The 25,891-nt window shown below is 33.6% G+C and overlaps 2 protein-coding genes and 1 long non-coding RNA gene across 5 annotated transcripts in view; 1 reads left to right on the top strand and 2 right to left on the bottom strand.

Annotated features, from left to right (window-relative positions):
• Positions 1-14,875, bottom strand: part of LOC106620876 (Nutrient Amino Acid Transporter 1) — a 72,351-nt gene extending 57,476 nt beyond the window's left edge. The window contains exon 1 of one of the 3 annotated variants that reach the window (XR_011396759.1): positions 14,619-14,875. Coding sequence is in view for 2 of the 3 variants with exons in the window: in XM_036362145.2 (XP_036218038.1) it covers positions 14,619-14,651 (33 nt within the window). In the remaining variant the exon portion in view is untranslated. The remainder of the gene's footprint in view (positions 1-14,618) is intronic. The other 2 variants (XM_036362145.2, XM_014239526.3) reach the window with 2 other exon arrangements.
• Positions 2,119-13,945, top strand: LOC138857364 (uncharacterized). The gene is made up of 2 exons (XR_011396430.1): positions 2,119-2,229; positions 13,712-13,945. It is a non-coding gene; the product is annotated as an uncharacterized lncRNA (long non-coding RNA).
• Positions 14,876-15,293: 418 nt separating the features above from the next.
• Positions 15,294-25,891, bottom strand: part of spoon (A-kinase anchor protein spoonbill) — a 32,841-nt gene continuing 22,243 nt past the window's right edge. Inside the window, exon 5 of the transcript XR_011396736.1 lies at positions 15,294-15,573. The gene's annotated coding sequence lies outside the window, so the exon portion shown is untranslated. The remainder of the gene's footprint in view (positions 15,574-25,891) is intronic.

Here is a 25,891-nt window from a genome sequence, read left to right as displayed (position 1 = left end):
GAGTTGAAGGCATTCTTCACATCCAGGGTGATCAGCGCGCAATATTTTTTAGTCCCGCTTCTCCACCTTTTTCCACTTACTGCGCATTTCGCAGTGTCAACGACATTGTTTAGTGCGTCAATAGTGGACCTCTTTTTCATAAAGCCGTATTATCTTTCTGATAATCCGCCGGCTTTCTGGATTGTTAACTCCAAGCGGTTTCTTACTATGCTTTCGTACACTTTGCCAATCGTGTCAAGCATGCACAGAGGTCGATATGATGAGGCTTCCTTCACAGGCTGATTTGGTTTGGGAAGTAGAACCAATCGCTGTTCTTTCCATGGGTCGGGGAATATACCTTCCTTTAAGCATGCATTATACATTTTTTCGAATACATGGGGTTTTAAATTCATGGCTTCTTTTAAGGCCCTGTTTGGTATACCATCTATACCAGGCGCTTTGCTGCCTCAGGTACCACTTCAGGCTGGCACCGCTTTTTATTTGCCCATGTGAAACAATTATTGTCTTTGGATCAGGATATAAAAGGCTGGCCTTTGCATGACCATATTGCAGCCTTGCCAGATATGTCTGTGATCTGGGCTTTCCGAACGCTGCGAGTATTGCTCGCTTAGTAAGGCGACGTCAATGTTTTCCTCAAATAATGTCTGTTTAAGCAGATCTTGTACTGCAGCACAGTGGTTCATATTAAGTTGTAGTATCCTCATTTTCCTACCGACCTTACCATCTCCAAATACTTGGGACAAGTCGTCAAGTCGTACTCAATACTAAGTGTGCACCTTTTTAAAGCATGCAGCTTGGATCGTTGGTGCATGGCTTTGCTACATGTCCGCCGGCGCCACAACGTGTGCATAGGGACGACCTGTCTACGGGGTTGCAGCATTTGCGCGCCTTGTACCCCAGGTGTAAACATCTACAGCAACAGGAAATACGGGAATATTCCCGGAGGCGGCAGACAGACCACCCGATCTTAACTTCGCCTACCTTAAGCGCAGCCTTGGCATCCTGAGTGCGCAGGCATATGAGAGCTATTTGGGTACCGCTTCGGGTTTTTCGCATACTTTTAATGTTTACTTTCCCTCGATTCTGTATCCTGCACTCCTTTTGCAGGGCCTCATAAATTTCTTCCGGATTTGTTATTTCATCCAAATCCTTGCACATAACTGTAACGTTGTGGGTTTTGGGCTGTATCACTGCCATTTCACCCATCACTCCTTCTAAAGTGCTTTGAAACGCTTCAGCTCTCTTTTCCGCTTGATTTTTAAGTTCCAAAAGCAAGTCCCCCTTCAATGTTTTTCTTTTGTAGGCGACGCTTGTGCCCAGTTCCTCTAGTCCGCTGTAACCTTTTATTTTCCGGAGGATGTCGGCGTACGATGCACCATCCTTTTTGGTAAGTACGATGGCGTTTGGCCTTGATCTTATTTTCTTTTCGATCGGCCTTCTTTTCTTAACAACGTCCACCAATGTTTCGCCTATGCCGGGTTTAACCGTAGTATCGCCTTGAAATATTTTAGCTGCCTCGTTGTTAGTAGGTTGCGCTGTTTTATTTATATTTCTTATATTTGTTGGCTTTTTTGTTGGTGGTAAAAAGCTTAAAGTCTCACGCAGCCTTTTTGGAGTATTCACATTTTTACCCATGGGGTATACTTGGGTTGCCTTTCCTACCATAGTCCTTTTGGGTAGGTTTTCTCCTTTTTCCGCCTTGGCATGTAGCATCACTATGTTACTAACTAAGTCGCGCATTGCTTGATTTATATGCCTTTGGCCAGACATCATACTCTCAAGTTCCTTAATCTTACTAGATAACTGGTTAAAGTTCTGGGTAGTTTCACTATTTTGTGGTTCTCCAGCAGGTTTGGCACATCTTATTGCCTGCCATTATTGTTGATCCAGCAACGGTGGATAACTTATTTTTCCCAATAGGAGGCGTTCTCATAACTTTCGAGCTCCTTCTAAATGGATTCTCTGGGGTGCACCCACTACTGTTCTCAGAGGCCATACCTCAATGAGAAAATAGTTGGAAACACCTGCCAGTAAGTATGTTCAGTCACTGTCCTTGCTAATATTTTCGGTAGTTGGTAATGCCAAAACCAAAAGGGAATATAAAAAGGGGAACAGCTGATTGACCAAAACAAAACGGCGGAGCAAATTAAGCACGCGTTTTTTTAGATTGCTGTGTCAGGGGAAAAATAATTTGCTTTTCAGCAAAAATTTGCAACGGAAAATATGCAAGTAAGAGCAAATGATTTTTAATTTAAAAATACAAATTGTTCTTATCTTTCTATAGATTTAGTGTCCGTTTAGATTGTTTCGGTTTCCGAAAGTCACAGGGAAGAAATCACTTTAGTTGTTGTGGAAGAACTAGGAAATTTAAGAAAAAACCCCAGGACCGCCCCAAAAACACAACCACTTAACTTAAATTCGCCCGCATTTTTATGGCTGGTGGTGCATATTTGTCGTAGTTTTTTCTTTTAGTTGTTGTACAAAATTTATTCACTTGTGGAATTTTATTAATATTAAAGTTTTAGAGAATTCGTCCTGGCATAAGAATAGGTTTTAATTAATCACTCGATACCAGCGTTTTTACCATTTAGAAAATTATAGGTTAAGAGACAACTGCATTAAATTTATTAAGTTTAAATTTTAAACTAATAATAGTTTTATTATTTTTTTCGCGTCAGCTAAATTTTTATTAAAATCATCTTCAAATGAGATATACATATGTATATATGTACATACACATGTATGTGATATAAACTCAACCGAAGTGGCTAAATTTAATACATACGTCAACTAGAGGATCGGAATTCATTTCATATTCTATAAATAAGGTTTAGATCAAGGGTTTTACCAACTCCTTACATATTCAGCGCAAAACCAAATAATTTTTAGCAAATATCACACATTTTGAAAAAAGTCCCTAAACAGGATATATTGATGGCAGAGAAAGGTATGGATGATTTTATAAGAACCACGTTGAAAATTAGGTAAACACCCATATCTTGGGATCTGCTTACCCGATTTCAACCAAATTTGGTACTAATATTCTTCTCATATTTGTATGTTATAGTACGAAAATGGGCGAAATCGGAGTACAACCACGCCTATTTCCCAAATAACATCTTTTTAAATTCCATCTGAGTTTTTCACTTTCCAGTCTGCAAAATGATTATATTGGCGTAAAGCTTTGCGTGAATAATACGTTTAAAGTATGCTTCCTTGTGACCAAAAATTATATAAACTGAACCAAAACTGTTCAAACCCCAAGGTACTGAATATATGGACCCCAGTGTCTATAGTTGACTTTTTACCGAAAATATCGCTCAACATAGAACAAGGCGGCAAGATCCACAAAGAAATCTAAAACTAATATACCATTTGACTTCGCGAGAGTATAAAATGTTCGGTTACATCCGAACTTAGCTCTTCCTTACTTGTTTTATTTAACTACATTCATATGTACATATGTATGTACATACGTATATAGAGTATATTGGTGGCAGAAAAGGTTTGGGCAGATTGCACGAACTTTGGATATTAGTCAGGTATACTCACATACATATTTTCAAACAACATACATATACTATACATATAAATATAACTCATACACTGACCGACATATTCGGTATAAGGTATGTTAGAATAACGAAAATCATTATACATATCTACATAGTATTTGGGAGTTCGGGTAATTCGTAGTCGAATTTCACATACTTTCGACATTAAACTACATATGTATAGGAAGTTTGAAAATTGTATGTTAGATATATATAATATAAAGGTAGTATTTACTCGATTTCATCTATTTTTAGCATTACTACATATGTATGTATTATTAACATACCATCCCCAATATGAAAGGAGTAAATTTAACCGGAAGTTTGAAAATCCGTATATTAGTTATATAGGGTCTAGGCCAAGTTTTCACCCGATTTTATCTATTTTAGACGCAAAAATATATTGTTATTAGAAAAACACGCTCACTCAATTTTATTCAGATAACTCACATATTTTCCGATATAAGTACTTACACATGCGGTAGAAAGTCAGCCGGAAGTTCGAAAATCTTTCTATTAGGTATATGGGGACTAAAGGCATTGTTGATCCGATTCAACCTAATTTGGACATACAGGCTAATATCAGAAAAGGATTCTCTCCCAATTTCTACAACATATATCACAGATTGAACGATATTTTTGATTAAAAAAATTGCAATAGGAACTGGGGTCCACATATTCGGTATCTGGGGGCTTGAATAGTTTTGTTCCGATTTGAAAAAGTTTTGGTCATAAAGTGGCACAAAGGCAGTATTCATGCAAGGTTGTATCCGGATACATTGATTGCTTCTTGATTTGTATACTGGAAAGTGAAAGAATTAAAGGAATTTAAAATTGTGTTATATAGGAAGTGGGCGCACAGTTATGTAGGAATGTCAGGATAACATTACCTATCGAATTTGATTGAAATCGGTTGAGTAGGTCCCGAGATATGGGTTTTCACCTTAAAGTGGGCGGTGCTACGCCCATCGTCGATTTTGACACAGGCCTTTCGTACCATCTCGGGGGTAAAATTCTATGTCTCTGACGCATTTATTTATAAATTTATCGCGCTTTAGTAATTTTTAATAAAACAGTTTTTTGGCCAAAAACTCCCTAGTACAATTCGTTGTACTAAATAACAGCGTTATACCTGGAGCTTAGTTATGGCCCTTTATAGATTTTCGATTAATGTCGTTTTGTGGACGTGGATATGGTCTGATTCCGCCCATCTGCAATACCTCGTCACTCGTCTTGTCATCCTGATCCCTTATATGGTATGTATGTACATACATACATACAACAAAAAATTTTGATAAGAACAATTAAGAAATTGTGTACACCCGGACATAAGAAAATTAATACTTATGAAATGCTTACGTGTTCTTATGTCTTAAACATAAATCAACAAATTGTATACGAAATACTTATATTTTTATTCGTGCAAGGGGCTGTTCAAGTATTACGTACGCACTATGAGGGGGCAAGCGGGTCTTTGCTTTGCTTATTTTTTATGACGTGATGGGTAGAGGGGTCTAGATGATGATTACGTTATCAGCAGTTATTTCCGTTTTAACATACTTACATATGTACATACTTATGTATATGACAACCTACACATAGTCTATGATCGACAACGAAATGCGGGGATTCCCAAAAAAATAATCTATATGTCGCAGTTCCACAGGAATTGCCGCGGCGACTATGCTGAACGTAGTTTCACAGAAATTTCTGTGGCGACGATAGGTTGCAACACTTCCATAGTTTCGACCATGGTATAAGGGAGTAGCGATAGTGTCCATTCACAGTACTATCGCCACCTGCGAGGCGTACGTTTACAATAAAACCAACGTGGCCGCCTCTGGTGAGTTGGGTTGCGCATAATAAAAAACGCCGTAATAATTATTTATAAATATTTTCAATTTTGGTTATAGAATGATGTTTAATGCTGTAAACAAAATATAATATTATACCATGCTGATATAGGTAAATATGCGGCATATTTTAAGAATTTTAATTAACTTATTGATGGACAAAACAACAGAATTTGATATTATAAGTCATAATAGTTCATATAATAAAAATAAAAAAACTTATCATTGTCATACAAGCCATAATAATTCATTTAAACAATAAAGACAAAAGTATCATTGTAGATATATCAAGAAATAGTTACAGAGCCGATGTTTTCTCTAGTTTTAGTATAGATTTATTTAATCACAAACTTCATTTTCGTTTTATATTTCAGCATTTAGCAAGGAAAATATGTACAATATTTTATTACACCTCTATACATAAAAAATTATCATAATATTATACAGTTCTTAGTTTAGTTTTTGAATATATAGGCTTCTAAAATATATTATTTGTTGAAGTTGCAATATCTTTAGAGCATATAATACGGTAGATATATGTATTCCTTTCCTAAAAAATACTTTAAAATTAGCTTACGCAACACTGTTACGCAATGCTCAAGAGCAATACTGGCAACACTTTTGAATATTTTTGACATGGACGGACTTATTTTTACAAAAGTGAGTTGTTTTTGAGTATTGTTTTTAATATAATCATTATTTTTGCATACATTTATAAAACTTGTCTCCAGGCTCGTTGAATAAGCATTTTGTGGATCCCGTTATTTGACATGGTTGCTTAATTTCACCTTACATTTTTCTGTGTATATCTTACTTATTCTAAAATTTGCCAATAATAGTCGCTCTTTTTAGAATATATATTAAAATAAAATGATTTTATTTTGAAAAAATACTATAGTTTTACATATAACCCATATCTTTGGGACAACTTTTTCATAAGTTAAAAGAAAATGCAAATGCAACCATTTTCCGGTCAAAAGTTGGCTATCTTGGATGCCAATAGAAACTAACCCTCTAGGCGGACTTGACATTTCTCCATGGAGACCTGTCAGCCGTCGCTTTGTTTACATCTGATCAGCTGATAGTTTCCCTACTCCCCCTTTATGATGGTTTTGACTATGTTATTGTCTTTATTCCTAGAAAACACAATTGAGTGCAAAGCCTAGTGGCAGAGACAGAAGGAGACTCTGCTGCTGAGATGGGATCATAGTGTCGCTGATATAGAAGAGATTCACGCATATGAGTGAACTATGGACTAAATAAAACTACATAAGAGCATTTCCATGGAGTAGGGGAATTAACGTGCGCTATTCACTTGTCTACATTTCATTTGTCAGTGCATTGTTCCGTTTGGACGTTGAATACCAAAAATACTTTTCGCTGGTTTAAATTAAGTAACCATGACTTAAACAAACCTTACAAACTTAAACAATAACGGAAAAAACACAGGATGTTTCCATTAAAATGTTTCTTTTAATAACGTTATTCCCTAAAATCGTTGTACTAAATAAAATGAAGGTTTCTTTAAAATTGTTATTTTTCCACGGTTCTTAACTCTTATAAAAAAACTGGTAAGCCGTGGTGGCAAAGATTCTGAATTTTGGCTGCACGTATGAATAAGTGAGGTTATGTGCAACCGATATGCAATTTTATGAAAATTATTGGTAAATCTAGTTAAAGAATAAACCATCAATAGTAAAAATAAGCTATTGATAGTCCCATTATTGTTTTGCCGCTCTAGTAGACGTATTATAGTGGATAATGTAAAGACCCTTTGTAGTCACACCTTTGTACTTCTGTAGCTTAATAAGAGAATCTTTAGCAGTATCTATAGAATATTTTAATATTTGCCACTTAATAAAAAAATAGGAAAAAGATAAAATAAAAATTGGTGTAGAATCACAACAGCAATGCGAAAACAAACGAAATGCCGATACACAGAGAGCAAAACCATCTTAGGAAGCTATGAAAAATAAGATTGGTCTAGTAAAAAACAATCAAAAATCTGAATGCTTTGCATTCTGCCAGAGATACTATTCCAGGCAAACAATCAAGCATCTCTTCGGGGGTGTTGTAGAATCTGATAGTTGTCGGAATCAGAATTGAAACCGATAAAAAAATGTAGTTGATGTCATGAGTTCAGATATTATTGGTTTGACGTTCGAAACAGAAATTGTATCAGTTTTGGGTGTCACAGAAACCAATTTTATCGATTTTGTTATCAGAAACAAAGCAAGAGGATTTTTGCTGACAGATTTGAAATTTAAGTTAAGAAAATAATTTATATTATTCTTACGATTTAATTTATGGTTATTTCTATAGGGGGAAAAAAAATAAAACAAAAAATGTCATAATTGTCGAGTTTATGGAATAAATCAAGATATTTTAAGAGAATTTACAAAACGTAACAAACGTAATTTAACACCCAAATGCGTCTTTATTCAGTCGATAATGTGATATAAATCTGTAAAGTAAGCATGTATACAAACATACAAGCCAAATTTCACGTGCGACTCCCTGCATCAAGTGGATTACTGTGATCTTTTAATATATTTCTTTTATTTTTTCCGAAAATCCACGCTATCAAAAAGTCATAGAATTTGCCATTCAACACTTTAAGCGATATGATCTCGATGCATTGTCTTTAGCTTCCAATACTCCTGGAAGAAGTGCGTATAACAAAGTAGAGCGCAGAATGGCTCCTCTTAGTCTGGAACTGGTTAAATATTGCCTCATGATCATTTTGGATCTCATTTGGATGAACCTGGCGTTACAATTAATGAAAATTTAGAAGGATTTAATTTCAAGTTTGTGTTAGCTGAAGTATGGAGTTCAATGGAAATTGATGGCTACCATGTTAATGCAAAATATGTTGAGCGAACAAAATTTTCCAGAATTTCCAGACTTTTAATAGTATTCAGAGCATGTGCGTGAAAGCCAAAACTTGCACCAAATTGTAAAATTTAGAAACATAGAATGCTGTCGTCCAAGATGTGGCCTATTTAGATTACTAGACAACAGGTTTCTTCCACCACCAGTAAATGTAAAGCAAACAGTTGATGACTTGGTTTTGGATGAAGGAGTTAATTTACCTCTACACTTAAATGCTTCACTCAAAGATTTCTTGCAAATGCCCTACGATTATTTTTGTTCGACGGTAAAAGTGAAACTATCAAGTTGAACATGCAAAACGTGCGGTCTTTATAATTTTTCCGTTAAGTCATTGTACAATTTAAAAATATTTGATTATATTTCTTATAAAAGTACAGAATTGTGTTTTGCCGTCGGCAATTCACATTCATGGTACATGTTGCTTTCAAAGAACTGCGTTTTGTCGTCGGCTATCTAATTACTTATGTATACATATAAAAAAAAATATAAAAGAAAAATATTTGTAAACTTGTCTACACACAACTTTTTATGTAAATACACATATAAGGTCATTGCTTTACTGTATTTACATTGGCACTCTTTTGACCCTCATTATCGGCAAATACCCTTTTGGTGTCGCTCTGTGCATTCACAAGAGCATTCACAAATGTTTGTGCGGTTCGGCTATGTAACACACTCTAAGTGTGCATTTGTATGTTGGGATGATGGTCTCACATTTTGCTTGCAATAAATTACAACGACAACAAATTCATTCATAAGGAAGGCTCGTATCCTACAAAACGACGTGCGAACGTTTATAATTCTGCACTGCGCTCTTTTTTCTGTGCGCCTGGTCAACCAAATTTCGTATTCATATGGAATTCCTACCGCAAATGCGTTAAATGAAAAATGAATGAAATTAAATTAGAATGGCTTCAGTAAAATTGAAGAATGAGCAATATTTCAATTTTACAATTTGTATCACTGAAAATCCTACCATCCCCCTCGCATTTGTATGTTTGCCCACAAGCTGCTTCCTCACAACATTTGCTAAAAATCAGAAATTGAAGAATTTGTCTGATGTTCCCTTCAGAAAGGAGAATTGGCAACATGACCTATTAGCGATTTGAAATGTTATTCTAATTTATTTCAAATACTTCATTATATATGGCATTAAATTATAATATTTATATAAAATTGCCATTTATATGAAATCCTTTATTACTTTAATATATTCTAAGCACACTGCATATAGTACTTTTATATGTTTACTTATTATCATGGTTTCATAGTTTGTCGATTTAGCCCATTTTAAAACGACGCTATGGAATTGCAGCCCAATTGGTAATCGTAGTATTTCAAAAGAGCATAAGTCTACTTTCAATAGCAAACCACTGCAAAAAGGACAAACGAGACAACATAGCCGATGACATTGTCGTAAAATTGTCGATTGAAACAAATGTTATCAACTTCGCGACGATGCGCAAAATTTGGTGTCAATATGTATGCGAGGTCCTATGTTTGTCGGAATAGTTAGCATTTGGTATTTTTCAAGGTTTTGTCAGAACTCAATTTTTTGTTCCGCCCGTCACTGCGCGAACTCGCCGTTACTTCCATAGCGTGCCATCATGGTTAGAGGCGGTTCAACGTAGGGTTTTATCATATTACTATATTGATTAATTTGTAATGAGAAATACAGATATCTTACGGCTTATTTACGTTATATTATAATAGAAGAGTAAAAATATAAATACACATGAATTCATACTTATTTCAATGTTTTTTAAAAAAACTCGATTAATAAAAATATATCTAAAATAATTATGTGACAGTGCGCCCCTGATCCCTCCTTGCCTGCGATCGTTCAACTTGCTTCGTTCTAGCTGTTCGCACAAAAAGCAAAAAGTGAAGTCTTTGTTTGTGCGGGGCAAGGAGTAGTAAGCATCAGCATACGTGTACTTAAGAATGTATGTGTGATTAAAATTTCTATAAATACGCATCAATTAAGGATTATTCAATAAGCCTAAACATATGAACATATTTTCCTAAAATATAATATTTTAATTATCTTAGAAAGTAAAATATGCTAATAAAGTAATTGAATTGAAATCAGCTAAAATGTCAAATAATAAAATAAAATAAAAATTAAGATTTATGATTTGTAGGATTCGAACGTAAGCGTTTGTATTCGGAATGGCTTAACTCCTTCACGCTTACGACCTGGGTCACCGCAAAAGTGGAATCTTTTATTGTTATCCTTTGCCTATTAGATATTGTTCATGCAACGCACAAAAATGTGTTGAATAATTTATCAATTAATTACTTATTTTGTTGTAAATTCTGCGGCTTTACCAATAATCCTCTTATATAATTTGAAGGTTTTTTTTTACATTACAAAAATTATTATTATGCAAATGTAAATCAGCATGCGCATAATTCTGTTTTAAAATGAATGATTATTTGTGTCTATTTATATGTAGCCTTTTCCCCGTTACGATCATTGCATGGTGTATTTCAAATGAGTCGAAGTTCTATTTTTCGATGTTCCCTCTTGTGAAAAGCTCAATTTAGTACTTTTTAACATTTGTACCTTCTCTACTTATTAATATTTATTTACCGATATTTGCGGAATAAAGTCAGCCGGAAGTTCTAAAATCTTTATATTAGCTGTATGGGAGCTAAAGGAAGTTTTGATTCTGTTCAATCCATTTTTGACATACAAGCATAATATTATCAGGAAAGGAATTTTTCTGAATTTCAATAATGTATTTCACAGATTGACCAACATTTTCGGTAAAAAGTTCGCAATACGAACTAGGGTCCACATATTCGGAAGATGAGGGGTTGAACAGTTGAAGCCCGATTTTGACAATTTTGGATCATAAGGTGCACACCTCAAATGCTATTTCTGCAAAGTTTTATCCGGATACATTGATTGATTCTTGATTTGTATTCTGGAAAGTGAATGAATCAGCTGAAATTTAAAATTGTGTTATATGGGAGTAGGCGTGGTTTTTGTCCGATTTAACCCATATTCGCTGTGTAATGTAGGAAGGCCAGGGTAATATTATCTGACGAATTCGGTTGCAATCAGCCGAGAAGGTCCCGAGATATGGGTTTTGACCCAAATATGGGTGGTGCCATGCCCAATATCTTAATTTGACATTGGCTCCTCTAAAGCCCTCTTTTATCATCTTAGGTGTAAATATTAATGTCTCTGGAGCATTTAGTTATTTATTTATCGCGCTTTTAGTAGTTTTTAACAAGACCGTTATATGGGGAAAGAACGGGGTTATAATCAGATTCCATCCATTTTCACAACATCGCTAGAGGTTTTTATAGGTAGGGGTATATATGTACTTACATATCCGATAACTTAAAAAGTGAAATTATTTAAAGTAGTCAGATAAAGTTTTCGTCAATAGTTAACTGTAAAGAATTATCAGTATACTTGTATATATCACTATATAAAACACGAATAGTTGTTAAAAATATATGAATTACTCAAGGAATTGAAGCAAATTCACATCTCCTTAAATGAGGAATGGAGTCAGAAAGTTTCAATTAACTTCATTTGTCGCTCTCTCTTTTTTACTTGAATAGCTATGTTTGTACGTACTTAGAGTAAGTGAGGGTAATGTGATATAGGTATAAGCTTTTTTGTCAGTAACTCAAAAATTCTAAAACGTTTTTTACAGAAAAACATGCAGTAATACATAAGTAATCATTGTTTCATCGCGCAAGGTATACCAAAATACGATTTCGATGTTTTAAGTAGTTTGAGAGATATTCCATTAGTATCTTAGATAGTCAGGAAAGTAGTTTTTCCAAAATTGGTGGGTAATGTGATTTATTTAGACAGACATTTGCTATCAGCTCAAACAGGTCGAGCATGTTTCATTAAAAGCAGAGATGGTTTTTTTTTGGGAACATAAGGAATGGTGGAACAAAGGTCCCCCTCAGCTCAATCAGCTTATACAGTTATGAAAGATCCTCTTTCGGCTGATGTCATGTACCCATTTGTCTTTTTCCTTTTGCAGCAAATATTTTTGGCTGCTTTATATAAACTTCTGTTTTATCGACATTCTCAACATTGATCTAAAGATCCTGCCTAAAGAAATACTAGTGCAACTGCGTAAACTTATTTCCCTTTTATGCCTTTTTAGAAAGCCACGAACCAATCTCTCCCAGCGCATTCTTTGATTACAGAAAATGGGTTCTCAATATTGTTTCGCTATTTTGCTTATTGAAATATAAGCGAGCGGACGGCACTTCGAGTTAGTTCAACAACTTTGCCTCCATTTATTTCAAATATCTTACAAGCTTCACTTCCACATTCCGGTTAAAAGCAAGCTTACGTCCCAATAGCACGGCTAGTATGTTGTCGACTGCTTTATAACTGCGTGCAGATTACAAATTTCACATCATTCGACGCCAAAAGTGTCCCTATCTTTTCACCTCTTACAGCCTGGATAGCCTTTTTCATATTTTCTGCATCCCACTTGCGAGTTTCGCCTTTCTTCGGCATTCGGAAGATTATAATCAAATATATTTACGTAAGAACCAAAGTAATGTGCAATAAATTTAATATACATATGAATGTAGAAAACTCGGAGTAATCGTATATCCAGTATTGAAATTTATTCACTATTTGTCTTCCACTGACACTACAGAACGTGTTCTTATTCTATGACTTATTAAACTAAAAAGTAAATTTCAAAGACAGTATTAAATGTTATATTTTAATGCAAATAAACTCAAATAGTAAGTACAAGTAAGATCTATTTTATATGATTCCCTCTGTGAAAATAGAGAAAATCACATATTGTACAAAACTGAGATTAATTAGATTATTGGAAAAACATATTCAGAAGTATTCACATTTCCGTGTGCAACTGTACCGAACAAAGTTAGTTTCACTTTCACACTGCTACACTGAATTGTTTATGCACATACGAGTACGTAAGTAGGTATCCCTACAAGAAACTGTTAATGGATAACATTTGTTATGTCAGTACCCGGCAATTGACCGTCACTGTTATTGTTAAAAAGAGACTCTTACGATTTATATTGCTTACTATAGCTTAATATAAGTATGTAAGAATGAAAAAGCTGCATTCCTTAGGACTGTCACCACTGACAGTCAAACAAACAGTAAAATTACTGTCAATGTTTACGATTTTTCCAAAAGCAAATTCTGTATACGTCAAAAAGAAACAGCATACATTTCCAAAGAAGTTTCGAGAAGTGGTGAAATACATATGTAGCTGTTATTCCATGCGATAAACCAAAATGTTGCGTGCTACTGTGCAATACCTCCTTTTGTGTTAAAAAAATAAATAAATAACGAAGGATTTTTCAAATATAATATACGTATGTTATTATTAAGTTTCAAAAAAATTATATTTTTAATTAATTTTCATTTTTATTTAGGCATTTTTAAATTCCGAAATAACCATGAACTGGAGAAACAGGTACAGCAGAGCTTTTGAGAGGAGCAAGCATGGAGTCAAATGAAAATTTCTTTTCACCATTTATTATTTAATTACATTTTTGTTGCACTCCTTTTTTATATTTATATACTCGTTCATTACTATAACTAATTTTAATTAAAATTTTTAAATTTATTTTAGAAATAAAAAATTTACAATATACTGCTCAAAAGAATTTTTCACTTGTGATAAATTTAGTCATAACTGACATATATTACAGCTATTATAGCGTTTCATTCATAACTGAACATTTTCAGCTTTGATGGATTTATGATCAGCAATGACTTAGGAAAAGGCATGAGAGTGAGCAGTATAAATACATATTTAGTGAATCAATTCCGAATATCCATGTGTTAAACGGAGATACAAAATCACACACATGCGTAGTTTTTACACAAGGCTCTTAAGAAAATGATAGAAACTTTGTTCTGCGGGCTGACAAAATTTTTTCAGCTGTGAATATCATATTGCCGGTCAGATCACTATCACTGTTCTTATAGGGTATATTAACTCACACAACAACAATAAAAACAACTGAGATACGAAGAAACATTAATTTTAAGTAATTATCAACAACAGAATCTAGTTAATGGTTGCAAATTTTTTATATACATATGTAAATACTTATATGTACATATGTACATACATAGATATGTTTACTTGTAGAGTCGGTAACTTTTCAATGATAAATTATGCGCCTTAAATCAAACATTCTTATACATATGTACATATGTATGTTTGTTAATAATATAACTAATAACAAGTTTGTTTTGAGGGAACAATAAAAAACGGTGCTTTTTAGAATTCTGGGAACTTATTAATTATAAATTGCTGGCAACTTTACTTACCTCAATATTAGGAACACTATTTTCCATACTCATTATGACTTGATTTGCTTAATATTGATATCTGATAAATTCGTTTGATTTTTTAAAAGTTGGTATTATACTACGTTATTTCCAACTTCCTATACATATAAGTATACTTATATATACAGACATTAAAATATATGAATGACGCGCTCTTACACTCCGTATTCGAGTTGTGCATTTGTTGGCGTACAGAACGAAACTGTTTCAAGTTCCTCTTACAAATGTCTTCAAGGTACTGTTTAAATTTGCAACAAACAAGTGCGGCAATCTTTCGACTGACACACCAATATTGCTGTGAGATTGATCCGATAGGAAAAAAGTAATAAGAAAACTCCCAGTAATAAAAAAAACATTACCTGAGTTTCAATATATTAATAAAATGGCATGCGCTTAACAATCAGATAAACAAAACCCTACATTCCAAAAAATTAAATGTGGCCTTTAATATACTAGATAAATACATATGAATGTATGTACATACATATGTACATATTTGAGCCGTAAACTAATAAATGTATAAATAAATGCATACGTACATATGTAAGTAAGTACATACATATGTATGAATAAATAAAATACCTACATAATTAAGTATTTACTTATGGATGTACGTAAATAGATGAAAGTAATTTTTATAAAAGTAAAAAACGGTTTTGAGGGAACAGATAATAAATGATCTCATTTGTTGTATTGTATGTTATTTAAGTTTACATTCGCTATTACGGAAAATTGGGAATCATTTCAACATATCTTAGAACAGCAGTAGAGCACCGTTTATTATAAACATTAGATTGACGAGATGAGATTCTTCCTTGATTTCTGTTAGTCCTTTGGCTTGAAGATAGAAGATATTGTAAATCATCACAAAAGTAAATTAATAATTCCGTTGACCCCACAAGTGAGGTTCGTCAAGAAATATGATATTTTATAACTGTAACGAGTAAAGAAAAAAAGTTAAGCTTAGATGGTTACACAACAATGGATTGAATTTGCAATCATAAAACATAAGGATTTGTTAAAATATTGGTAAATATGTACTTAATGACCCCCACTTCGTAGGGGGTTGGGGTTGTAAGGGGTGACACAATTAAGTGTCCTTTTTATGAATTCGAAGGAATTACCCGTCGGTCACCCCTTAAAAAAAAGTTATGTAGATTACAAATCCGTGAGCGGAAAGTAAATTTTTTCAATAATTTATGTATATTGTCAATATTTATTTACACACTTTGCACATATCACATATTCAAGTCACTTAGTTGTTGTTGTTGCTGCAGCGGCAAAATTCTGTAGAATTCAGATCTCTTAGCTGTAATTACCAGTTCAGTGTGTTAAACATTTTCTTATGAAAAAAATATACTGAAGAAATGTAATAGTCAAAATTTCTTTTGTGCCGCGTTTTTATGGAATGAATGAATTTCGGAGATCGTTGAACTCCTTTCCGCAATGGCGGCCTTCGGCCGCGCTTCAAAAAAATAACCCTGGTCGGTCCAAAACCGGGGTGTTCATAATTCAATTGCGTCAAGCTCCTTTCTGCACAAACAGCAGCGAAAAGGATTTTGACGCGATTGAATTATGAACACCCCGGTTTTGGACCGACCAGGGTTATTTTTTTGAAGCGCGGCCGAAGGCCGCCAGTGCAGAAAGGAGTTTGACGCGATTGAATTATGAACACCTCGGTTTTGGACCGACCAGGGTTATTTTTTTGAAGCGCGGCCGAAGGCCGCCAGTGCAGAAAGGATTTTGACGCGATTGAATTATGAACACCCCGGTTTTGGACCGACCAGGGTTATTTTTTTGAAGCGCGGCCGAAGGCCGCCAGTGCAGAAAGGAGTTTGACGCGATTGAATTATGAACACCCCGGTTTTTGACCGACCAGGGTTGAATTTGGGAATATGCTGTTTTCACGAAATTTTAACCCTTCATATAATTTTTTTGAAGGGTGGCCGACGGCTAAATCCACTGAAATTGTATTTCACAGACTCCCTTCACATACCATCTGCAACCCCAACCCCCTCCGAAGTGGGGGTCATTAAGTACATAATTACCTTTATTTTTTTATTGAAGTGTCGTTATACCAAAACTGGATAAAATCGGATCAGATCCCCTAGCTTCCATATACTTTATACATATAAAAGTTTCAAAATGTCTGCAGGTTTTATAGCGTATATATCGTTCAATATGGGCATCTTAAGTTTACGTATAATATGGGATATACTATAATTTAATGCCGAAAATGTATGAAATTACCACAGCTCACATGCTATATATAAGGATTTGCTTAGTCTAGCAGACCTTATGCCGAATATGTCGATAAGTGTATGAATATGTTCTCAAGTATACTTGAGTAATGCCAAACATTAATACAATTAGTCAAGATCTTCCCCTCTCCCTCTTCATCTGACCTTACAGCGTATACATGTGTACATATGTCGGTCAATATACATACAGGTGTGATATTTTAATGAAATTAAGTGGAGACTTTTTCTTAAAAATATTGCGGTTTGGCGCTGCATATGAATGAAAAGTCAGCGAGAATATTTTTTATTAATAGTATATCGTGATCGAAAAATGGATAAAATCGGGTCAATACTACCTTAGCGCCCGAATACCTTAAATAAAAAATTTGAATTTACGATTTTATAATTCTAATTCGATTTTATTATTCTATATTGGCTATACTATAGCTTATTGCCGAAAAGGTTTGAAATCGGTCGACGAATTACCCCAGCTCGAATATACTTCGACTACATATGTATGTACATAATAATAATTTTCGATATTCTAGTAGACTTTATACGGAATATGCTGTCATCTCCTCATAAAATGCGTGGCGTGGAAACATGTTCTAGAGTATACTTGAGTAAACGTTAATGCAATCTGTCCAAACCTTCTCCTAGCCCCAATATACATACCCGATATACATAATGATTTGGGACTTTCTATCTGACTTTAAACTGACAGTCGGTCATTGTGTGAGTTATCTTCATAATATTGAATGGAAACATGTTCCCTGGTATACCTTATTAATGTCAAAAGTTAATGCAATCAATCCAGACACTAATATACCCGTTGTTTTTTACTTTTAAGCTGAGTTGTTCGTCAATATATTTACATAAGTATGTATATATGTGTTAATTCAACTACTTAAGTATATCAAATGGACACTAATATACCCGTTGTTTTTTACTTTTAAGCTGAGTTGTTCGTCAATATATTTACATAAGTATGTATATATGTGTTAATTCAACTACTTAAGTATATCAATATGTTTTCTTAACCAAAATATGGTTTGGCGCTTAATATAAATGAAATCGATCTAGACCGTAGTCGAAATCTCTTATCCTTAATATATTGGTTTCTGTAGCTCTGGCTTACTTTTTTACTTTAAATAAATTTAGCCACTTTGATTAAGTTTATATCACATATATTTGTACAAATGTACAAAGTATTTGAGTTAATTAGGTTGACTTTAATATAAATATCTTGGACATGAAGCAGAATACACCTATATAATGCTGATTTTACACGGTTTTGATTTAACACGATTTTATTTCATTTAGCACGATTTAAAATTTATTGGATTTAAATTTTATTTGTCACATTTTGTTTATGCGAAATACATACTAAGTATGTTCATATCACTAGTTTAGGGAATTATCCTTTTGTGCATATAAGCAAATTTGAAATGGAACGTACTTTATAAAGACATTTTTTTATAGGCAAATTAGTTATTTTTTTTTAAGTTCAATTAAATACATAAGATAAAAGGTTAGCCTATTTTTTAGGCATTCAGTTTTAATTAGCTGTTTTACATAATTTTTTTTTAGTTTCTGAACTTGAGTATGTCAACTTAATTAACATTATTTTTGAGATTAGAGTGTATATCTTTTTTTCTTCAATAATTATGCACGTTACATACATATGTGATTTAATAAAATAAACATCAATAATTTTTTTTAAATTCCTTGTTTTTCACAAATTTCAAATTTCAAATTTTGCATTAGATCAATGTCTGTTTTTACTCCGGAAACCTCTTTACCGTGTAAAAACAGAATTAGGTGTATACCTAGTAATGAAACAAAGTGAGTCAAAGACCTACCTATTATATAATATAAGTTAATAATGTTGAATTATTTAGCAACATACAAATGTTCGATTACATCCGAACGTAGCCCTTCCTTACTTGTTTCCTCTGAAAGCAAAAATAACAGAGGTAAGTAGTTTAATTTTGAAACAAATAACTTGAGAACGATTAAATTAAATGTCATGAAAAGTTGACAATATTCTAGTTAAGTTTAGCAGTGTAAAACAAAATTAGAATATTTTGTTCCAGCGTGGTCACAGCAAATGCCAACGATTTTACTGCCAATGTATAGTAGTAACATACATATAGTATACATATATTTACATGAATACATATGTATATTAGATTATGTTCAAGTTGTCAGAGAAATTCTAAAATCAGCGCTGAAGCAAAATTTATATAGATATTCATAAACACCTACTTATGTACATACCACAAAAATTGTAAGGGAATGCACAGTAAAATTTTTGGAAAAAAAAAATTAAATATTACTATTTAAATGCAATTTTTGACGGCGCTTAATAAGGTCTTGAACTGCTGCAATAATTCCGGTCTTCTCCGTGGATGAAATCTAAGCTTCTCTACAAGATAATAAGGTAGGTATGGAGAATTATATATAGAACATGCAGAAAAAAATTGATAGTGATTCTGATAGGTTGAAGTGATTTACATAAAACTTTCCTCGCTTTGCTTGACAGTTCATACCAAGATATCGTGTTTTCCAATTGGGATGATATGATTTCTAAGTGTCAATTCGAAGATATACACTAGAAACACGTTTACAAATTATTAAATTTTATTATCAAAATAATCGTTCTCCAATTGCAACTTTTCGTGCGCCTATTGTTAAATAAATAAACAACACTGTCGATTCTGGTCTACAAATTATTCATGAACAACCATTACATTCACCTTAATTAACAGTTCGGGTTAGTGTGTGTTTTTTTTTAAATTTTTATAAACAAGATTGCGCCATCGTGATGTAATGAGTTTATGAATGAGAAGAGGCCAGTTTTCAATTTTGCCTCTACTCTTTCTTAAACTCATTAAGTCAAGCTTGAATTTTTTTCGCTCCATTTTTGGTTACAACTGTCACAGCATAAAACCGAAAAATAACGGTAAATACTTGGTGTTATTTCTATTTCTATCATTCATAATTCATACTTTAATCATGGCTAATGAAAGTCCAATACATAAAAAAATTAGCGCAAAAAGTAACACATACACACCGCGTAACTCATAAGGCCTTTTCGTAAAAAAAGGATGAACGATCACAAGCAGAGAACGTATATCATATAGAAGGTTCACAGTGCGGCCATTAGCAAAATATTTCATGCTTCGCAGGGGAACTGAAAAAGATGAGCGTGTTTCACCACATTTGGAAGGGGTACTGAAAACGATGAGCGTGTTTCACCAAATGTCCACAATTAACATCAGGGGACTGAAAAATAGCAGAATTGAGCATTTTTAATGTTAATTGAGAAAAATAATGCTAATTTCAATGTTAAGAAATGTACGCTGAAAAATAGCAGAATTGAGCATTTTCAATGTTAATTGAGAAAAATTATTGTATAGAAAATTTTATTTTATTTAAACAATTAATTATTTTTCCATACTCAACCACGCATATGCGACACCTAATTCGGGATTGCCTCAATTATCTCTTTAATGGACCGCTTCAGTTCAGTCAGATTTCTGGGTTTGATTTTGTACACCTCTTGCTTGACATAACCCCATAAGAAAATACCAAGCCGTCGCAAATATTCTTATACATTATATATGTATAATTATGTGTGCATGTAAACAAATATGGAAGTACCCTTTATAATTATTAATTTGTCTACATGCAACATATGTGTGTAAGTATGTACACTCATTGTTTCATGCGAAATCTCCGTTGCCCTGGACAACCAATGGCCGAAGCTCACGTTTTTTGTTTTCTTGTCAAAGAGTCACTGTGTCGAAGGACTGACGCGACGACAAAGCATCACAACATTGTGTTGTTGGTAGAAAATCCGAGCTGTGCCGAAAAAATATTAACGAACGGCCGCCGATTGTCACCGCTTCCCTTGCCGCTCTAACAGCTTTGCCCACTAATGATCGTAAATATGTATGTTTATATATGAGCATGCATACATATTGACGCAGATTTTTGTGAGACACGGAAAAATATTTCAAAATTGTAAAATATTTTAAATCGACAAAAGCTTTGTTGCCAGTTTAGTCAATTTTTTTTGTATTTTGTGGGCTTGCGTGGTTGCAAGTTTTCCCTTTCAGAGGGAATATCAGAAATTTGTTCAATTTATGATTTTTAGCTTTTGCCATCGTCGCGAAAAGAAGCTTGTTGGCAAACGCATGCTCACGGAGATGAGAGGTTGTCTGTTTTTATGAATGAAGCGAGGTTGCTTGTTAAAAGTACGCCTGCGTTCATGAAGGAAAATGTTGTTGTTGTGTGATTTACTATAAATTTGGGCTTCGCATATTTGGCTGACATATTGACTTGTGACGATTGTTGTTTTTGTAGAACAAGTTTGTAGTTTTTGCGAGTGACATATTTACGAATATATGAATGTAGGTTTGTGTATCCATTATTTGTGTAGCAATGTCATAAGCACATATGTATGTATGTACATATAGAGCAGTGCGCGCAAATGTTATTACTGATAAATGATAATAACTTGATTTGAATTTGAATTGTACTTACATAAGTACATACATATGTATGTATGTAAGCTTTAAATCATGAAAGGTGTGATTGGCATATATTACTATTTAAATATATTAAGATTTTTAAGATATTATGTTAGTGTGTTATATACTTATGTATGTATGTATATAGTAAAACATAGCAGATATATACATATGCATACATATGTACTTATATGAAAGCATTTCATAATATCAAACATAAGCAATATTTAAAAAGCAACTGCAAATATTCCTTTGAAGTAATATATTTTAACTAAAATGTAATACATTTTTCATGATATCATAGATATTCAGAAAAGGAATTTCATATCTATGAATATGATTGCATATAAACGTATAAAAATATAAGCTAACATGCGGCTGTAATATCAATGCAAACTTCTGAGCATAATTTTCATACAATGCTCAGCTCTGTTCACTCGCCACTGTTAAAATTTCTCCTTCCGAGCCGAATGTGGTGAAACACGCTCATCGCATTTTGTTAGGTTTTGACAATTCACACGCTGGTCCGTAGTTGGACCTTCTCTGTATTTTACGTTCTCTGTCACAAGTACACAAGAATTTCGGTTAGAACTCTCAATTGGGCCTTAAGAAACTGACAGAAACTTTAAAAGAAATGGTAACGTTGTTGCAGAGAACGTATATCATAGAGAAGGTTCACAGTGCGGCATTAGCAAAATATTTCATGCTTCGCAGGGGAACTGAAAAAGATGAGCGTGTTTCACCACATTTGGAAGGGGTACTGAAAACGATGAGCGTGTTTCACGAAATGGCTACAATTAACATCAGGGGACTGAAAAATAGCAGAATTGAGCATTTTCAATGTTAATTGAGAAAAATAATGCTAATTTCAATGTTAAGAAATTTACGTTTACAGATTCGTATATTTACAATGCGCAAACGACTGTGCATATAATTTGAAGATATTCTGCCTATACAGGGTGGCTAACGAATCGTGCTACAAAATTAAACCGCAATAAATTTCTTTTTAGTCAATGCATTACATATATTTTTTTTTTTATTGTATAGAAAATTTTATTTTATTTAAACAATTAATTATTCCTCCATGCTCAACCACGCATATGCGACACCTAACTCGGGATTGCATCAATTATCTATTTAATGGACTGCTTCAGTTCAGTCAGATTTCTGGGTTTGATTTTGTACAACTCTTGCTTGACATAACCCGATAAGAAAAGACGAAGCGGTCCCAAATATTCTTATTCAAATATATATGTACCCATTATAATTGTTAATTTGTCTATATGCAACGTATGTATGTAAATATGTACACTCATTGTTTCATGCGAAATCTACGTTGCCACGGACAACCAATGGCCGAAGCTCACGTTTTTTGTTTTCTTGTCAAAGAGTCACTGTGTCGAAGAACTGACGCGACGACAAAGCGTCACAACATTGTGTTGTTGGTAGAAAATCCGAGCTGTGCCGAAAAAATATTAACGAACGGCCGCCGATTGTCACCGCTTCCCTTGCCGCTCTAACAGCTATGCCTACAAATTATTGTAAATATGTATGTTTCTGTATGAGCATGAATACATATTGACGCAGATTTTTGTAAGACACGGAAAAATATTTTAAAATTGTAAAATATTTTAAATCGACAAAAGCTTTGTTGCCAGTTTTGTCAATTTTTTCTGTGTTTTGTGGGCTTGCGTGGTTGCAACTTTTCTCTGCTAGAGGGAATATCAGAAATTTGTTCAATTTATGATTTTTAGCTTTTGCCATCGTCGCGAAAAGATGCCTGTTGGCAAACGCATGCTCGGGGAGATGAGAGTGTGTCTCTTTTTATGAATGAAGCGAGGTTGCTTGTTGAAAGTACGCCTGCGTTCATGAATGAAAATTTTGTTGTTGTGTGATTTACTATAAATTTGGGATTCGGCTATTTGCTGACTATTGACTTGTGACGATTATTGTTTTTGTAGAACAATGTTTGTAGTTTTTGCGGGTGACATATATACATACATATGTACGCATAGACATACATATGTAGGTTGGTTTGTGTATACATTATTTGTTCGGCAATGTCATTTATACATACATACATATGTATATGTGTGTACATATAAATCATGGCGCACACATATATTGTGTTGATATATGATAAAATTATGATTTGAATTTCTGAATCCGCACATTCAAATGTGCTTGTGCAGATATATGTACATATGATTATATATAAGATTATTATGATAAAAGATGTACATATGTACATATACATATATTGTAATAAATTTAATCTCTATTAGGAAAGTATATTATGTAAAAACTAAATAAAATCATTAAATTCCCAAATTGACTATATATATTTTTAATATTACATAATTTAATTAGAAAGTTATCAGTTTTGCATGTTTTCATAAAAATTCGCAAAATGATATTCATATCAATAAATATGATTTCATATACGCGTATAAAAATATAAGCCAAAAGAGTAACATGCGGCTGTAAACTCAACGCAAGTCTCTGAGCATAATTTTTATTCAATGCTCAGCTCTGTTCACTTGTCACTGTTAAAATTTCTCCTTCCTAGCCGACTGTGGTGAAACACGCTCATCGCATTTTGTTAGGTTTTGACAATTCACACGCTGGTCCGTAGTTGGACCTTCTCTATATTTTACGTTCTCTGGTTGTTGGGTAATTAACCGGTGATTTAACCGATAAAGCCATCTATCTTGCAGGCTTGCTTTCCTCTAATAAAAATTGCGTCTGCTGCGTGTCTAAGCATAATAAGATAATGACCGATTCACATGGAACTTTTGCTTCATTTTCAGTTCAGTGTACGCTTTTGTAGGAGTATGTTCACATCGAAGTGAAAGTATGTTCAATCGAATTTCCTGTCAAAGCAAAAGTGTGAAGCAAAACAAAACCTATATGTGAAGCAGCTATTAGACAGTTGATGCCCCTTAGCAGAGAACGTAAAATACAGAGAAGGTCCAACTACGGACCAGCGTGTGAATTGTAAAAACCTAACAAAATGCGATGAGCGTGTTTCACCACAGTCGGCTCGGAAGGAGAAATTTTAACAGTGGCGAGTGAACAGAGCTGAGCATTGTATGAAAATTATGCTCAGAAGTTTGCATTGATATTACAGCCGCATGTTAGCTTATATTTTTATACATTTATATGCAATCATATTCATAGATATGAAATTCCTTTTCTGAATATCTATGATATCATGAAAAATGTATTACATTTTAGTTAAAATATATTACTTCAAAGGAATATTTGCAGTTGCTTTTTAAATATTGCTTATGTTTGATATTATGAAATGCTTTCATATAAGTACATATGTATGCATATGTATATATCTGCTATGTTTTACTATATACATACATACATAAGTATATAACACACTAACACAATATCTTAAAAATCTTAATATATTTAAATAGTAATATATGCCAATCACACCTTTCATGATTTAAAGCTTACATACATACATATGTATGTACTTATGTAAGTACAATTCAAATTCAAATCAAGTTATTATCATTTATCAGTAATAGCATTTGCGCGCACTGCTCTATATGTACATACATACATATGTGCTTATGACATTTCTACACAAATAATGGATACACAAACCTACATTCATATATTCGTAAATATGTCACTCGCAAAAACTACAAACTTGTTCTACAAAAACAACAATCGTCACAAGTCAATATGTCAGCCAAATATGCGAAGCCCAAATTTATAGTAAATCACACAACAACAACATTTTCATTCATGAACGCAGGCGTACTTTTAACAAGCAACCTCGCTTCATTTATAAAAACAGACAACCTCTCATCTCCGCGAGCATGCGTTTGCCAACAAGCTTCTTTTCGCGTCGATGGCAAAAGCTAAAAATCATAAATTGAACAAATTTCTGATATTCCCTCTGAAAGGGAAAACTTGCAACCACGCAAGCCCACAAAACACAGAAAAAATTGACAAAACTGGCAACAAAGCTTTTGTCGATTTAAAATATTTTACAATTTTAAAATATTTTTCCGTGTCTCACAAAAATCTGCGTCAATATGTATGCATGCTCATATATAAACATACATATTTACGATCATTAGTGGGCAAAGCTGTTAGAGCGGCAAGGGAAGCGGTGACAATCGGCGGCCGTTCGTTAATATTTTTTCGGCACAGCTCGGATTTTCTACCAACAACACAATGTTGTGACGCTTTGTCGTCGCGTCAGTCCTTCGACACAGTGACTCTTTGACAAGAAAACAAAAAACGTGAGCTTCGGCCATTGGTTGTCCAGGGCAACGGAGATTTCGCATGAAACAATGAGTGTACATACTTACACACATATGTTGCATGTAGACAAATTAATAATTATAAAGGGTACTTCCATATTTGTTTACATGCACACATAATTATACATATATAATGTATAAGAATATTTGCGACGGCTTGGTATTTTCTTATGGGGTTATGT

The sequence above is a fragment of the Bactrocera oleae genome, chromosome 5 (genome assembly GCF_042242935.1).
Source record: "Bactrocera oleae isolate idBacOlea1 chromosome 5, idBacOlea1, whole genome shotgun sequence".
Taxonomy (NCBI): Eukaryota; Metazoa; Arthropoda; class Insecta; order Diptera; family Tephritidae; genus Bactrocera; species Bactrocera oleae.
Note: the sequence above shows the minus strand (reverse complement) of the source record. Positions and strands in the feature narration are given on the sequence as shown.